The 16518-nt window shown below is 37.6% G+C and overlaps 3 protein-coding genes across 5 annotated transcripts; 2 read left to right on the top strand and 1 right to left on the bottom strand.

Moving 5' to 3' along the window:
• Positions 1 to 85: 85 nt before the first annotated feature.
• LOC137941349 (dihydroflavonol 4-reductase) lies at positions 86 to 3259 on the bottom strand. The gene is made up of 6 exons (XM_068786714.1): positions 3070 to 3259; positions 2551 to 2720; positions 1139 to 1333; positions 855 to 1014; positions 579 to 771; positions 86 to 484 (listed from the first exon to the last, which is right to left on the bottom strand). Exons 1-6 carry the CDS (start codon positions 3188 to 3190, stop codon positions 292 to 294), a joined length of 1032 nt encoding a protein of 343 aa, XP_068642815.1. The 5' UTR covers positions 3191 to 3259; the 3' UTR covers positions 86 to 291.
• A 718-nt stretch (positions 3260 to 3977) lies between these two features.
• On the top strand, positions 3978 to 11706 carry LOC137941356 (uncharacterized). Of its 2 annotated transcripts, XM_068786720.1 has the most exons (5): positions 3978 to 4172; positions 7282 to 7333; positions 7802 to 9315; positions 9425 to 9450; positions 10814 to 11706. In XM_068786720.1, the coding sequence occupies exons 3-5, from the start codon at positions 7899 to 7901 to the stop codon at positions 11465 to 11467; spliced, it is 2097 nt and encodes a 698-aa protein (XP_068642821.1). In that variant the 5' UTR covers positions 3978 to 4172; positions 7282 to 7333; positions 7802 to 7898; the 3' UTR covers positions 11468 to 11706. The 2 variants fall into 2 exon arrangements, with proteins under 2 accessions (XP_068642821.1, XP_068642822.1); XM_068786721.1 differs by lacking the exon at positions 3978 to 4172 and having other exon boundaries at positions 7068 to 7333.
• A 244-nt stretch (positions 11707 to 11950) lies between these two features.
• On the top strand, positions 11951 to 15739 carry LOC137941917 (GTPase ERA-like, chloroplastic). Of its 2 annotated transcripts, XM_068787531.1 has the most exons (10): positions 11951 to 12318; positions 12873 to 13018; positions 13215 to 13355; positions 13436 to 13549; positions 14178 to 14303; positions 14428 to 14526; positions 14638 to 14739; positions 15135 to 15215; positions 15308 to 15674; positions 15724 to 15739. In XM_068787531.1, the coding sequence occupies exons 1-9, from the start codon at positions 11982 to 11984 to the stop codon at positions 15392 to 15394; spliced, it is 1233 nt and encodes a 410-aa protein (XP_068643632.1). In that variant the 5' UTR covers positions 11951 to 11981; the 3' UTR covers positions 15395 to 15674; positions 15724 to 15739. The 2 variants fall into 2 exon arrangements, with proteins under 2 accessions (XP_068643632.1, XP_068643633.1); XM_068787532.1 differs by lacking the exons at positions 15308 to 15674; positions 15724 to 15739 and having other exon boundaries at positions 14428 to 14536.
• The last annotated feature ends 779 nt before the right edge of the window (positions 15740 to 16518 follow it).

The raw sequence follows: 16518 nt of genomic DNA, 5'->3' as shown, positions 1-16518 counted from the left end.
CGACCGTTATCAGAATTACAACTATACCTGTCGTCTTCGCACGTGTACGGTGTTCGCCTAACACAAGTTTGATTTGTAGGTTGCATTTAGTCCAAAAGCACCTCTACGGAATTTATTCAATTAGGAGTGAATATTTTATCAAACTGTCTCACATGGTTACACATGTGGATCCTTAGACCCATACTAAGGACACATTTGTTTTCATTTATTGATATGGTCTTTAAGAGGAGTGATCATATATAGATACGTCCATAAGCAGCACAAAAGGACTGTCTAATTTGTGTTCTTCGTTTAACTGGTAAGCGTGACGGGGACCGGAGGTTGCTCCTCCACTGTTCTGAGTGGTATCAGACCCTTGTCCCTGCAAGATTGAATTGCCCCGTCGTACATATCCTCTATGCTGTACTGAAACTTGAATCCCATGTCCGTCAGTTTCTTGGACGAGAAAGGAACCGTTTCGATGCTCTCCTTTATGCCTTCAAACCTGAAAGAATGAAGAAATGAGCGAGCGAGAGAGAGGGAGAGAGAGAGAGAGAGAGAGATAGTTAAGTTACTGGATTACTGGATCGAATACATACTCTGCGGGGATGTTGTACTCAGGGTATCGCTCCTTCAACATTTTCGCAAGAGCCACGATCGTGGTGTCGTGAGAAGAACAGACGTATCTGCCAAACGCTTCCGGACGCTCTAACAGGAAAATATGAGCCAGACAGAGGTCCTCGAGGTGAACTAGCTGCACTTGCTTCAGAATCGAGTAATGTGCTTCGTTTCCTGGCCACCCACCAAATAACAGAAGCATAGTTTTCATTGATGCTGCTGGGTTAAACTAGATAGATAGAGATCCCTCTCTGTACCTGTGAGGACGGCGAGGGCTGTTATCATGCTGGGTGGCATGCTCTGCATGATGAAAGGGCCGACGACAAGCGTCGGAATGATGCTAATGAGGTCAATACAGTGCTCGTCAGCAAACTCCCAAGCCGCCTTCTCTGCAAGCGTCTTGGATGCAAAGTACATCTGAGTCCATGCATCCAGAATTAAACAGTTTAATTTACAGTGACCATTAATGGTAGAAAACTAACGGAGAGGAAAAACAAGCTCTACTCGCTAGTAGCTAGCTGGGGTGGTAATGAAGACAGACCCAGCCGGTCATTTTCACTCTTCGGATGAACTCCAAATCACTCCAACAGCTTTCATCGTATACGGGTTTCTGATGTTCCGCCACATTGACAGTTCCGGCGGAGGAGGTGAAGATCACCCGCTTCACCGTGCCTGCTTTCTTACAAGATCTCATCACATTCAAAACCCCATTCACCGTTGGCTTGATCACTTCGTTCTATCACACCCACATGCATCAACATCTGAACCAAATTAGTATTCATACTATCATAGGGAAGAAAGAAGATTTACGGTAAGTTTCCACTTCCCACTTCGAAGCTATGGTTGTTATTGATCGATAATTACAATGAAAATTTAGGATATTATCCAATTTTTTTAATTTATTTGCACAAATATCAAATTTTGACACGAAAACTTTGACTGATACTTGGTGTCACGTCATCACACCTTATCAACAACCAAAGAGTCTTATACCATGTCACATGCCACATCATCAAGAAGGCACGTCACCCCAAGGATGCCATATCATCATGCCACATCATTGAATTAATATTTTAAAAATATTATATTTAAAAAATATTTAAATATTTTATAAACGTAACTTAATTGACAATATTTTTAATAATTTTAAATATTTTTAAATAATTTATTTTTAAGTTAAAAAATATTTAAATTTTATTAAAAACTAAATATGTATTTTCTAAAAAATAAATATTTATTAAAAATATTTTTATGATTTAAATAATTTTTAAATAAATGATTATTTTAAAATATTTTAAAGTATAAGGTAATAAAACGTGTATCGATAAATTAGTTTTTTAAACTTTAAAATAATATTTTTAAATAACTTTAACTAAAAAATATTTTAAATAGATAATAAAATGTGTAAAATAGTTAAGAATAAATTTTTTAATTAATTAATATATGAATTTTATGTTTTTATTTAAAAAAAGATAGAATATTTGCACCAACAAATAAGAATTTTAAAACTAAATTATTTTTACTAAATATTGTATTAAATTAAATAATATCTTAAAGTAAAATAATTACATTAAGGTATTACTAAAAATGTATTAATTGTATTTAAAATATTTTTGAAAATTTAATAATTAAATTTTATATTTTTATTATATTAAAGTGAAGGTAATGAAATGAAATGTGTAAGATTTTTTTAAACCAGAAATAATATTTAAAATTTTAATTAATTATAAAATAACCTAAACCGATCATGAAAAAAATAGAAAAAAAAAAGTAAAACTAATGTGGAGGGTGACATGGCAGATGACCGTGTCACATTTGACAGTACAAATGTATAGTTGACCGGTCAAAGTTAAATATTTGTGTAAATAAATTAAAAAAATTATTATTTATGCTATTATGTTAAAAAAAATAGATAATATCCTAAAATTCCCTAATTAAAATTGAAGCGTTCACCTCAGGATCTGTGGATTCGAAGTCCATAGGGGTTGCGACGTGGAAAACACCGTTGCTGCCATTGATGGCTTCATCAAAGCTTCCTTCGTCGTCCAGATCAGCTTTCCATAACTTCAGCCTCTCGGTAGCTCCCGGTAGGTCCAACAGGTGTTTTGTCTTCTTCAGGTTGGCTGCGTGTATTTGCATTAAATATCATCAATAATTATAAGTTACAAAATGATTAAAATTAGTAATGTCTTCAAATCTGGACTGGACTTTGTCACACTTTCACTAAAATAATTCATCCAGTCTGTCTTACCTTTCGTTTTTCTTTTTTTTTTTAAATTGAATCCAGATCCCAGGGTGGCTGCGGTGAAATCCTCCAATTTTTTTCGAGAAACTATAGAATTGGGCTCTAAAACCCCCCACATATGTAAAGAATTTGGCAAAGAGGAGAGCGGCGGAAGGTGGAAAAGAAATGCAGGTAAGAGTGAGAAGAAGAGAGAAAAGGAGAGGTGGAAGCGGAAGACTGTTACTCACAGGGGTCTCTGACGGTGGCCCTGACGGTGTAACCCTGCTGAAGAAGCTTCATGACGAGCCATGAGCCCACGAAACCCGCAGCGCCAGTCACAACGACGGGTCCTTTGATCGTATTCTCCATCACGATTAACGGCGGCGGTGTCAGTGCGTCAATGATACTCCACTCTCTCACTAAAAAGCAGTGGTCGGACTGGATCTTTCGCATTGGTGAAAGAGTGAGAGCTGTCAGCACTTCTTTATGGTCGCGACTCGCGTGGTGAGGTGGGTCTACCCAACCATCCACGTGACTTACCTAATCTAAGAGGTTAATTTTTGCATGCACATCTAACAACATCGCAGGGGTCCGCTGTCCCCTCTCGCGTGTGAAACTGGGTGGGCCAAAATCCGGTACCACCTGCCAGTCTGAGGTAGGTTTTTGTAACACACTTTCGATGATCCGACGCGTGTCGCCGGTACATTCGTCGACGGGAACCCAACACGTGTTCCATTATCACTCGTATCCTTTTTTGTCCCCCCCCCCAAAAAATAAAAAAATAGGGTTGGAGCATGGGCTGGGTTTATGAGAACGAGGTTGAGATGGGTCGGATTTAACCCGGAGCGGGAATAGATCGGGTTGGGGTCAAGTTTGATAATTCATGTTTTTCAGGTTACGAGGTGTAGGAGATCGGGGTCTGATTCCGATTTTGTGAAACCCGACCCAAGCAAATCCGTATGCAACCCTATTTACAAACCTAAACACGTGCAACGGAAAACACAAATATTTTAATTTGTGATGGCGCTTCTTAATGCCTAATATCCCATCTGCTTCACCTCACACTTTTACCGGTTTCCTCGACCCATCGAATGCTTGATTAATACAAGTAGATGAAAAGACGAGGATCTTCCCTGCACAGGCAAAGACACCTTTATCACTGTAATGGAAGTGGTCTTCCACGTCGGCTTCGTTTCATTACGTGGCGGACTTTTTGCGCGACCTTTTCTCCTTGTACTTCCTTTTTCTCTGGCCACAGACGTCTCCTCACTCTCCGTCCATTCCTCGCGCGCCAATGAGTTGAACTGGATGTCCGAGTTGGATCCTCCGGATAAGCGCTATGCGGAAAAGGGTATTGAGAATGAACTCCTTCTAATCCTTCATCCCCTGATTCTCTCATTCCTTTTCTATGCTTTTCTCGCTTTGCTTTCGAATCCTCAGTTGTGTATGGTTTACCTTATTTGTTTGATGCTGTCTAGTTTTGGGCTTCATTAATGTCTGTGATCTGATTTTTTTTTTTGTTTTCTCTCCTTCTTTCACCTTGGTGATCAATTGTTCTACTTAAAGAGCGACAGTTCTAGGTCGTTTCTCCACTTTTTTGTTTTGTTTTGTTTTTTTTTTTAAATTTTGCTTTTCGTTTTTCTCCTCTTTAGTTGATGGAAAAGACTCCTTTACCCAACTTAGTAGTTCAGAGGGTAGTGGACGTTAGATAAAAGAGAAAGATTTTCAACTCTGTTACTTAACTTACTAACTTGTTGTAATTTGAGTACATAAACCCCATTTATAATAAAAGAATGTAGTAGAGTCTAATTATAATTATACTACCCTTCTCACAATTACACCCAAAGCCTAACACAAAAATAAGTCCTAACATTATTAAACAACTGAATATAAATGAAAAATTAGCATAACTAAAATACCTTTTAACTTAAACTCTTTAAGACTTCTTATTGTGAAAATCATGTAAAACTCTTCCATTTCTACTTTTCAACACTCTCCCTCAAACTGGTCTTTATAACTTCAGCTGCAATGAAAAAGATTTTAGGTTTTCAAATTTTTTTGCTAGTTTTTTTTTCATAAATGCAAAAACTTCATCTTTTGTGCTCCCCTTTCTTGAATATTTTGGTCACACAAAAATTATCATAACATGTGGAATAAAATACCTATTTCTTGTACTTCTTTTTGTACTTCTCCCCCTCAAGCTAGAAGGTATCGGTGTAATCCCACTTTGACACAAAAATATAACTGTTATTATTATCTCCTCCATCAAGGTGTCCCAAACATAAGAACTCAATTGGACATAGACTCTAAAAAAATAAGATGGGTGATGTATGTATAAAAAAAGTCGAAACCAACCTCATAGGATTTCAAATAAAAGTAGTAATAATAATCACTAAAAAGGATAGCGCCTGTCACTCAAAGGACGATGATAAAACCCACTCAAGGGTACTCATAACAAAGTCTCAATGGACTTACGACACCCATATGTATATAAAAAGAGAAACTAACCGAAACAACACACAAGAGGTTAGCCCAAAGGCGTATGTAATAGTAAAAAAAAGATGGTACGAGAAAGGTAACTGATAAAAAATGGTATTTGGGGAATGTAATGAAGGAAAATTACCACTTCGATAATAAGAAAGAGACTATGACGATAGAAAAATTACTTAACAAATTTGACCAAGTATGACCTCAAGATAATTTCATGAAGGTGAACAAAATTTTTCAGAGTTGACGATGCAGAAGATATACAACCAAGTAAGAAAAACACAAATCTTGAAAACAACATTGACTATGGAAACTTTGATAATTGCATAACTTATAAGTTTTTGTTTCCAAATTGATCAATCCATAGGAGTAAAGTTTCTAATCAAATATTCAACAAATTCCTATTTGGAATACTTTCCAGATTTTGTAAAATAAAAAAAAAAAACTTTCCAATGACATGCTTTCCTAAATTAGCATCACTTTCCTAAATTAGACTTTCCAAAGATAAGAGATTTTTGGGATCAAAGAGGCTTCAAAAAAGAAGGCAGTGTTGACCAAAACTCTTTGATTAGAAGATAAATTTGGCTAAAAAACTCAGATTTTAGGAGAAAAGGAAACTCAATTCACTTCAATGCCAAGAGAGGTAATAGGAGAGAAAATAGGAAAAAAAGATATTTTTGACAAAACTTACCTTTGGTACTTCTTATATCAATAACTCTCAAAATATAGTTCACAATCACAAGTAGTTTATTGCTCAAGAAACTAGACTCGAAGAGCTTTAATTTGATACCTAATTTGACACAAAAGATTTGTTATTGAATCTTTTATGATCTCTTGATTATCTTCGTTCTGTAACTTGACCCTTGCCAACTCCAATGCTAATATGTCTTTAAATATAGATCAGATTGATATGAAATTTTCTCCTTATGAAACTAGACTTCAATAACTTTCATCCAAGTATAACTTTTATTCATAAAATATACTTCTTTTGGGAGAAATAATCTAATATATTTTAGACTTTATAATTTGGCTGAAATGAGTACTCTTTCTTCTTTGGCTAGCATGACCATTGACTCTTCCGAAATCGATATCTCCCTCTAGAAAACTCAGGTTGAGAATTGGTTGAATATGTAAGAAAATAGACTTACAAATCTTTCTTTTGATATATGATTCTCCATATAAAGTCTCATTTTTTATGTCATAAAATGACTTGAAAGTTGAAGTTTTCTGCTGCTACTCGAACCTCTCTTGTAGTCTGACCTTTGTTGCTACAAATATCGATTTCTCTTTGTAGAAAACTCAGATTACCAAAATTCTTTTTGCGTTGGAAAGTAGCCTCGAAAATATTTTCGTCAATATATATAATTTGAAATATTAAAAGCACAATATAGAGGTTTGAATGCCAAAAAAAATACCGGTATAAGGACTAGAAAGAGAGAAAAAAGATAAAATACGAACCTAAACTACTAGAGATGATAGATTAGAAAAAGGTCACGTTATCTCTATGGGTTGACCAAGTCAACTCACTGAACCTGCTCTGATACCATGTTGAATTTCGTGAATAGAGAAAAACTTGACTAACTTGTTGTAATTTGAGTACATGAGCCCCTGTTTATAATAAAGGAAAGTAGTAGAATCCAATTACAATTAAACTACCCTTATTTCATACACCCAAAGTCTAACACTTAAAGATAAGTCCTAGCATAATTAAACAACTGAACATAAATAGAAGACTAACACAACTAAAATGTCTTTTAACTGAAATTCTTCTGTGAGACCTCTTTCCATAATAATTCAGGCTTTGTAAAACTTCTTATTGTGAGAGTCATGTAAGACTCTTCCATATTTGTTCTTCGACACTCAATTTTCAATGGCCTTACTGGGCTCTAGCTCCTATAGAAAGCGGTTTGAACTGGATTTATTGATGCTGAATCTCCGTAGCATTTTAAATTCTTTTGTTCTTCGATTCACAGGATGTTTTCTATATCTCCAGCCATCACTTGAGTGACCGCTACTATATATGAGGTAAATCTTACTGAAATGACTGTTCCAAGATTAGGTATAACTTCTTGTTTTTATGATCTAGAGTCTTTTTGGCCCCTTGTACCAGCAATATGTGTAGGTTCGTGAATCATAATTTTCTCCTCCAATATGATTTTTTGCTAAAAAATAGATTTTGTGAATGACAACTAATTTTATTTTATTATTTTATATTTGGAGTTTCCCTTGAGGAAATGTTTATTTTTATTTTTTTAAAAAGTTTTATTTATTGGTATTATATTGCATGGGCTAGTTCACGTATAGCTTATGGAAGGATATCGTGGCAGTTAGTCATCTTCCACTAAAGGAAGGGGGATTTTCATAGTTTGGATTAATATTTATTTTCAAACAATAAAAAGTTTCGGACAAGATTTTATTTCTTGAGGAATACATAGCAAAAGTGCTTTAACTTGAAAAGATTGGCTGTAAGTCCTAATAATTGGTTTTTTCCAGTTTCAGATATTAAAGATGGTCACCCCTTTGGATTTGTCTGGTGATTTCTTATGTTAGACTCTGTAGTATGGAGTGCTAATAAGAGTTGGAAGTTATAATGTCTGAACGTTCCGCCCTTAAACATTTAGGTGTTAATGTTAAGGTTAGAGATGCCATGCATCCTTACCAGTCACTTTGGTTGTCTCATTGGATGTGCACAAGCACAACCACCATTGGTGATGACAGGAAGGATGATAATTCCTTCAGTAAACAGAAAACATCTCAGATTCCAGAGTCCTCTAGGAAAGGTAAAAGATTAGCCATAGATGTAGGCCAAAGTGATCCTCTTGATCACAGGAATGCAATGAAAGGCAGAAAACGAATGTTGGAAGCATCATCTGATGCCTGTCAATCTGTTGCCCAAGTGCTCACTGAAACTACAAAAACCATGAAGAGAAGTGAAATGCCAACAGGGAGCCCAATAGAAAATTTGTCTCTCGCAGTTAAAGTAACCGCAATGGATTCCTTATCTTTGTCCAAGTTATCTAAGCCTCTTTTTTATGGAAGGAACTTCAGCCATCTATATCCAAGAGCAGATCGAGCCATCTTCTGTAATGATCCTCAAGATGTTGGCACAGCAGGACCTGTTGCCACTCTTCTAGATAGATCCTGTAAGTACCTTCTTCAGGTGGAGAATACAACACAAAACCAACAAAAAGAGCCTGATCTAGATCAAGAAAAGAAAAATGTTCTTATTTCAAGGTCATTTCAGGAAAAAATTGCAGGATCTACTTCCGCTTCTGTACTTTATGGAGTTAACACTGGAGCAGCAAGCACAGGTTATAGTTTCAGAAAAGACAAGGAGAACATCCATACTTTTCGCTTCAAAGATGAGAAGTATAACTGCCGAAGTTTTCGTGCATATTTGACTGATATGGAAATTGACAGAAGGTTGATTAGTCCAGATTTCAGAGGACCACATGTAGAGAATAAGGGAGGAGGTTCTTACATCCTAGAACTTGTGGAAAATGATGGTAGATTTCATAATTTGTCTTCTCCAATGTTACTTCCATGCCATAATTATAATACTGGTTTACCGAGGTTGGAAGAGTCAGGACATGGTCAACATGAGTCAATGCGCTGTCTTCAAGATGTGGAGACATTGCGTATATGTACCACTGTGGATTCCATGGAGCAGACCAGGGCCCTCCCAAAGTTTTCTAAGACCACTGAACATGTTTTAATGACTAAGAAGACAGATGTCAACTTATCCAGCGGAGGAGATGACATGGTTAAAAGTTCAACTGTGCATACTGACTTGAATGAAAAAGCCTTTGATGGAATGCTCAACCAACCAGCATTTTTTGGCTGCAATATGGACCAACAAAAGCTTCAAGACCTCTGGGATTCATCTGATAGAGAGAAAGAAGATGGGCATGCCATGTCGCCTTGTTTTGTCAACAGACATAACGAATCATCAGCTGAAACTAATAGTATGTTCTTTGACATGTATCAGCCAAGGAACTCATTCACAGGTGCATATTCGGTCATGGTTCCAATGTGTTTTTAGTAATAATTTTTCTCCATAAGTTTTAAATGTTATACATCCTTAACAACGAATTCCCTGTACGGTATGTTTTGCAGGTGGAAGCTCTCCTCCATCACATAAGGTTTGGTTAGGCATACCCTTCTTTTTCAATACTTTTGTGGTTTCTGGTTATTTCTTTTGATTGTGGAAGATCAGTCTGCTTCTTTCCCATATGCTCTGGTAATATCCTATAGTTGATCATAATGTGCTCATAATTCTGAATTCTTTTTTGTGTATAAAATACATGAGGAATTCTGAAAATTTTCATAAAAGTACCATCTACCTCTTCTTTAATCATATGGTTCATACTAAAGTGCATCTTTCCCTGTGAATTTATTATTTTAGGTGCCGTCTACTATGTACTTGGTGTGAGAATAACTAAGCATTAGATATGAAGTCATGCAATCCAAGTGATATATTTACAGTGACAGGATGGAACCTAGTGAATGAAATCCTTCTAATTCGAATTTGTTGAAGCTAGAAGCTCTTAAAATAAGATGAAACATGGTTCGGCCAAATCATTGATGTATTTGTTCTGCATGTCACAAAAGCAGTGGTACGATTGGAAGGCCTCAGTTAGTGCTGGATAAGACTAGATCTTAAAATTTTCTTTACCTTCCCATCATTTGCGTGTAATCTCAATTGTTCTGATTGTATTGCATGTGGTGCTTGTCAGATTTCTACTGCATTGAGTTATTAGTGCCTTTGGTGGCATGTGTGTGAACTCCACTCAAATATGCTGGAGTCCTGAACCATATACACATGGTATGTTTGTTGGAGACAGGACCATCAGTTATAAGGTTCCTGCACTCTACCGTGTGAGTGGATCATGACCCTTACAAATTGGGGTTTGAGGTTTAGTAAACCTTACCATTTGGATAGTGTTCTCCAAAAGCTTACTGGCTGGATGCCATTTCTCAGATTCCAGATCAAACAGTTTGACATGGTGGGGACAACTGACTGTTTTGGTGGTTAATTCATCCCAACAAAGCCATTTTCTGGATCAAGCAGCTTGAACGGAGATAGTCACGTTTCTGTCATAAATTGTCAAGGAAACTGTTCAATGTTTTCCAGAACTGACTGGTCTGGCTCCATTTTTTTGTTTTTTTTTGGTCATTTAGAGGGAAGGAGGGAGTTCTAAAGAAAGAAATAAGTCCATGCGATGGACCAATATAGTGGGACTCTTCTCAAAAACTGGGTTTTAGGCTTGTGTTACAGTTTATCTGGGCCCCCCTTCATTTGGTGGGATTGTATGCCTTGGGACATGTTTGGTAGTACACTTTAGTACAGTTAAATGTCATAATACTGCCTAAAATGCTTAAAACCTTGAAAGCAACTGAACAGAAGTTATCAAATTCACCCTCATGGATTTCTAAAAATGCCCAAGTCGTCTAGTCTACTTATGTGGAATGTTTGACTGCCGTAACAGATTCAGTTTCTTGCAGAATGCTGTCCCAGTGGCTTCTTCAAGCAAAGCAGTTGAGATGGAAATATCAACTGAGAGTTTAGATGTGGAGAACTTCCTTTCCCAGATCAAGCAACAGCCAGATAATTTAAACTGTAAACCTCAACTTGAAATTCCTCCAGCACCGGCCTCTTGCAGCAGATGGGTCAAGTGCCTTAGAAGTGCCTCTGATTCTCAAGCCCTCGGTACCAACCCTTCCAAAGCAAGAGAAGAATCATGTGGTGAAAACATTAATCAGTTGTTTACCAGAATAACGAGTTATCGGAAGACAAGCTCAGAACCCACCACATTAGGCAAACATCTCGGGAAGGGAATCCTGGGGAATACAAGCATTTTACCAACAAATAGAGAAGCATCCTCGGGGGAGTCGGTGAAGGACCATCAGGATACAAATATCTTGTCACATTTTTGGATTCAGAGACTGTGTCACAAGCGAGAGGTGGTCCCAGAGACAAGCAGACCTTCTCCTCAAGTAATGCCCGAGTTGTTTAGTTGCAAGGTAGCATCAGATGAAGAATGCCAAAAAAAGCAGTTTCCTAGCATTGCAGCAATGGCAATGATGGGCAGGGCTGTGATCAATTTGTCACCATGTGAGTTCAGGAAAAAAGGCTCTTTTGTGGTGTGGAGTACTTGAGAGATGTAGTCTTAGTATTTTGGCATGCCCAAAAGTATTGGGATGTAAAAGATGGCAATCGAGCAGAGCTCACTGTTTGTTTAAACTGTTTATGCTTGTGTAGAAGATCGCTGAGATGGATTATTGACAAATGAAGCACAGTGGGTCTGGAATCTTGCTGCACTGATATGTACCTTGGATTACATTATCACTAGTCTGCTGGCCTGTTGAAGAATATATATCTTGCTTTTAGGCCATTCAAAATTTTACAGAAAGCAAGAAATCATGATAGCACAGAGAGGATTACACCAATATTATTAAACCTGACCCAATTGAGTTTAATTGTTTGTTAAACCGGTATTACTGTTATAATTATGTCGATCGCCTCTTTCTGGCCCATTCGTCACAAATCCGTTAAGCAATCGGCGTGTACTCTGTCGCCGTCGCAACCTATTAAAAGGCACACCCATTTGCGTACAATCTCCCAATGGATAAAGCATAAGAAACGACCGGGAAGCAAATCGTCAAGGCTCCGATGGAGCTAGCTCTTGGTATCTCTGCGTCTTCTTGCGTTGATAGATTTCTCTGCAGTTCTTATTTTGTTCAGTATCACCACCCTCTTCGTCGTTTAACGAGAAAATCCTTTCGGCAACTTCTTTGCCAGCCTCAAAGTCAAGAACTTTTGCTCGAAAAGCAGTTTCTTAACCAGTGGAAAGTGAGCAATGAAAATGCTGAAAGTACTTCTTGGAGTAGCTTATCGGAAGAATCAAGTCTTCTCTCTTTGACCGAAAAGCCTGACAGGAACTTGTCGTTGCTCGACGACTACGAGATGGAAGAGCTTGATATTGATGCCGATCCCAATCACCGAAGCGGTTAGAATTCTTTCTTCTTCTCAGAATACTCTGATTTTTCCTCCTGTTCCATGAAATTAGGTGGGTATCCATGGATGCTCCTGTTTCGACAACATACCCCCAGTCCCCACGTCTACTTTGTGCTTTATGAGCTTTATTTTAAGATATATATCCATGAATTATGAACGGTTCAGTTCGAGCTTCCGAGCCCTAAACTGCAGAGAGGAGAGAGTGTAAGTTGTTGAATGACAATGGTGTTTAAAATGATTAACTCATATGATTCTATAGGCAGACTAAATTCGATTTCAGACTGATAGTCGATGTAGAGACAGAATCATATTACACAGCAAAAAGATTGCCGGCCTCTATTGGAACATTTTTCCCTGAGTGAAAAATTGAAAATGCTGATGTCCCAGCCGCCATTGGTAAATGGCTCTCCTCGAGGACTTTACTATTTCCTTTGCATCTTTGGACAATCTTCTAAAAACTCCATAGTGGAAAAAGAAGGCTGGGTATCTTATGTGTATTTCTCTCTGTTTTATTGTGTTTGCCCCTAATGTCTCTTGACTCTTCAGGCTACGTAGCTGTAGTGGGCAAACCTAATGTTGGAAAGAGCACACTTTCAAATCAAATGATAGGTCAGAAGCTGTCCATTGTCACAGATAAACCTCAAACTACTCGACATCGAATTCTTGGCATATGTTCTAGCCCTGAGTACCAGGTACAGTACTTTCCATATTTGTCATTCTCTTATTTGATTTCTCTCCCTGACATACTCTCTCTCTCTCTCTCTCTCTCTCTCTCTCACACACACACACACACACACAAGACACACACACACACAGACATACAGACACACAGACAGATTTTGTTTTATGTAACTGGTTATTCATCTAAGTAAATGTATTAGTTTGCAGATGATTTTATATGACACACCTGGTGTTATTGAAAAGAAAATGCACAAGCTGGATTCCATGATGATGAAAAATGTGAAGAGTGCTGCTATTAATGCAGACTGTGTGTTGGTTGTAGTTGATGCTTGCAAGCTACCTCAGAAGGTACTTTCAGTGGTAGAAATCAGCTTACTGCATATTCCTTATATTTTCTTTAGATTGATTGAGCTTCAAAATTTCTATAGATTGATGAGGTGCTGGATGAAGGTTTGGGGAGTCTCACAAACAAGCTACCAGTTCTTATTGTATTAAACAAGAAGGATCTCATCAAACCTGGAGAAATTGCAAAGAAACTTGAGGTTAGTAGCATCAAATTGCAAAAATCCTATCAAAGGACAAGTTCTGTTGCAGCAGGGGGAAAAGTGCAGCATATGTGATTGCACAATAGCACTTGAGTGACAGCTTAAGTTATTTATCTGGTATTTTCTTTATTACGAAAGAAAGTATTCTGTAAGATCACTTGTCTGTTGGGAATAGTTGGTTTGATGGTGTGCAAGGAAATTTTGAACTGCAAAGGTTTCACTTCTAAATAGTTGCTTCTGATCCCTTTTCAAGCCATACTGCAATAATTTACATGCTTATGCATGCTTAGATAGAAGAAAGGGGAATTGGAACATTTAGAAACAGATATGCATGAAGAGTTAAATTATTAAGTTTTATTTTTAAAAAAATGTCAGGGGGTTTATGCAATTTTAACCATATGTTCCCCAACTTGAGGATCTTGTTGTGGTCTGCTCCCCTCGTTGTATTAGTCCATCTGGTTGGTACTTGCAGAGTTTGGTTGATTGTTCAAATGTAGAATTGTTGTTGCTGCCATTAGAAATAAAATGAAATTTTCATTGACTTTCTGAAAGATATAAAGAAATGAGTTACTGAGATCTTACGTAGATTTTAGAAGTATTATTAAAGGTTTTGCGATTTTTTCAGTGGTATCAAAAGTTTACAGATGTTGATGATATTATACCTGTGAGTGCCAAGTATGGCCATGGAGTGGAGGATGTGAGGAATTGGATAATCTCAAAGCTTCCTCGAGGACCTGCTTATTATCCAAAGGTAAGCTAAAAGTACCCATGTGCAGGGATCTGACATTCTCTTAATTCTCACTAAACTATTCAGAACCTTGTTTCTTACCTTTTTAAGGAAATAATATTTGCTGCTTATTTTTCCGATTTTTCAGGACATTGCTAGTGAGCACCCGGAAAGGTTCTTTGTTGGTGAAATTGTGAGAGAGAAAATTTTTATGCAGTACCGGAATGAGGTTCCTTATTCCTGCCAGGTAGATTTAGGTGATTAGTGCAAGCCATTTTGCATGCATTCACATTCTTTGTTAGTTTTATGATAACGCCTGCAGCTTGAAACTGTTTCTCTTTTTTGATGTTTTACTCAGGTCAACATAATAAATTACATCAGTAGACCAACTGCAAAAGATTTTATTCAAGTTGAAATTGTTGTAGAAAAGAACTCACAGAAGATCATTCTTATCGGGAAGGTGTGTTTAACGATTCCGTATCTGGACTCTTCTAAACTTTGATATCTAACGGATTCTTTTACTTTGATAGCCTATGGATTCTATAGGAGTCAAGGGTGGTAAAGACTATTTGCATGGATGTGTCCAAAGTATGAAAGATAACTGAGAATGAACTTACTAGAGAACACTGAGGAGGATCCGCTCTGCCAATTGGTTTTGACAATACAGACCTTATAGGCATTGGCTCTATTGCACTCATCATTGTTGTTAATTGACAAGAACGAAATAGATGAGAGTGGAAAGACTTTTTTGAGTAGACCAACCTAATAAGAGAGGGAGTGATCTTAAGAACTATCAGAATCTGTTCTTGGTGAATATCTCAGTGATCCCTTACCCAAATTTGTGCAAATGGGCAGGAAGGACGGGCTCTCAAGCTACTAGCTACAGCTGCACGACTTGATATAGAAGATTTTCTACAAAAGAAAGTTTATCTTGAGGTGCTTATTTTACAATTTGTAGACTATTGAGATGTTGCTTCTTGAGAGTATTCATTCGATTGACCAAACTAATGTGTTTTTGCAAGAATCAGATTGAAGTGAAGGTGAAGGAGAACTGGAGGCAAGATGAAGGCCTTCTGAAGCATTACGGATACGGTCGCCATATTCGAGCTCTGTAGCACCCAAGTAATGAATGTACATGTACATGTAAATGTGACCCATTCATTCAATTTGCACTAACAGTCCAGTCAATGACCACCATAGAGGACCGGAGAAATACGTGAATGAGGAGTATGAGCGCATATGTGTCAAGCAGTGGAGCACAGATTCGATTTCATTCTTTCCCCTCGTCATAAACGTTAGGAGAGATGCTGCCATCAAGAATGGTATTTTTTTCACCAATGGAGGATGCCATAGGAATCCAGGTGTTGCAGTAAAAAACGTAATAAATATCCAAACGTCTTCTAAATACAGGTCATATCCTTCTCCCGTGAATCGAAGAGTAAAGAGAGATAATTTCGCCGTGAATTGCTGTAGACGGCGGAAGTGGTGGAGCTGCAGAAGCTGCAATCAAAGCTGTCACCGACAAAAGCCACGGGAGCAACGTCAAACATAAAAAGAAGGCTAGCCAACATGTCTTAACAGGAAGGCTCATTTATAAGATTCGGAAGGTGGCCTGGATGTTATGTCTCGCATAATGGAAGGTTTTAAGGCCTTATATTTTGATACAGTGTACTTTTGACATGCCCACCCGTGATATCGACTGCTACAGAAAAGATTGAAGAAGGTCAAGAACCTTAGCCACCACGTGGATGGTCCAAGAGCCTCCCAAAAGAAACAAAAGCTTTTCCGTCAATCTCCTCAAACTAAAAGTTGAAATCAGAGGAGTCGTTGATGGGAATAGGGAAAAATTATTCCAAATCTGTTGCTCCCTACTCCATCGTCAACCAAAGAAAATGTATCATGTTTGAGCTGCTTTTCTTTGTCCTTAGTTAATGGCCATACATGACTTCCAGAGGCGCCTCTGTTCTGCGTTTTCCCCTCGTCGTACCTCATTCTCCTATTCCACTGAACCTTTAAACCTTAACAAATCTAATTTAATGGACCTTCTCGACTAGGAAACTCTTTTTAGTTATTTTTTCCCGTCTTAAGGCCAATGAATCGGTAAGCAGAACCCATCTACTTTTTTCTGTCATTAATGGTGATTGCATTACCTGGGTAGCATTCACTTTGCTGGATTATTGGCGTCATTTTCATAACAAAACTGATAATGGTTCATTAAGTTCGTGATTCAGTTGCAGAG

This window comes from Aristolochia californica, unplaced genomic scaffold, assembly GCF_029961685.1.
Source record: "Aristolochia californica isolate CCGP_79_NKW_82.1479 unplaced genomic scaffold, dmAriCali1.0.hap1 SCAF_9, whole genome shotgun sequence".
Classification (NCBI taxonomy): domain Eukaryota; kingdom Viridiplantae; phylum Streptophyta; class Magnoliopsida; order Piperales; family Aristolochiaceae; genus Aristolochia; species Aristolochia californica.
The sequence above is the reverse complement of the archived record's forward strand: the minus strand, read 5'-3'. Positions and strand labels throughout refer to the sequence as shown.

What these genes read in the sequence shown, in the direction of transcription:
- LOC137941356 (XM_068786720.1), top strand. Translation starts at nt 7,899, where the DNA reads ATGTCTGAACGTTCCGCCCTTAAACATTTAGGTGTTAATGTTAAGGTT. An exon ending in GCCAAGGAACTCATTCACAG is followed by an intron (nt 9,316 to 9,424) that starts GTGCATATTCGG and finishes TATGTTTTGCAG; the next exon opens with GTGGAAGCTCTCCTCCATCA. An exon ending in GCTCTCCTCCATCACATAAG is followed by an intron (nt 9,451 to 10,813) that starts GTTTGGTTAGGC and finishes AGTTTCTTGCAG; the next exon opens with AATGCTGTCCCAGTGGCTTC.
- LOC137941917 (XM_068787531.1), top strand. Translation starts at nt 11,982, where the DNA reads ATGGAGCTAGCTCTTGGTATCTCTGCGTCTTCTTGCGTTGATAGATTT. An exon ending in CTTGCAAGCTACCTCAGAAG is followed by an intron (nt 13,356 to 13,435) that starts GTACTTTCAGTG and finishes AAATTTCTATAG; the next exon opens with ATTGATGAGGTGCTGGATGA. An exon ending in AGGTTCCTTATTCCTGCCAG is followed by an intron (nt 14,527 to 14,637) that starts GTAGATTTAGGT and finishes TGTTTTACTCAG; the next exon opens with GTCAACATAATAAATTACAT.
- LOC137941349 (XM_068786714.1), bottom strand. Translation starts at nt 3,190, where the DNA reads ATGGAGAATACGATCAAAGGACCCGTCGTTGTGACTGGCGCTGCGGGT. An exon ending in GAGTGAAAATGACCGGCTGG is followed by an intron (nt 1,015 to 1,138) that starts GTCTGTCTTCAT and finishes GCATGGACTCAG; the next exon opens with ATGTACTTTGCATCCAAGAC. An exon ending in AGCCCTCGCCGTCCTCACAG is followed by an intron (nt 772 to 854) that starts GTACAGAGAGGG and finishes GTGGGTGGCCAG; the next exon opens with GAAACGAAGCACATTACTCG.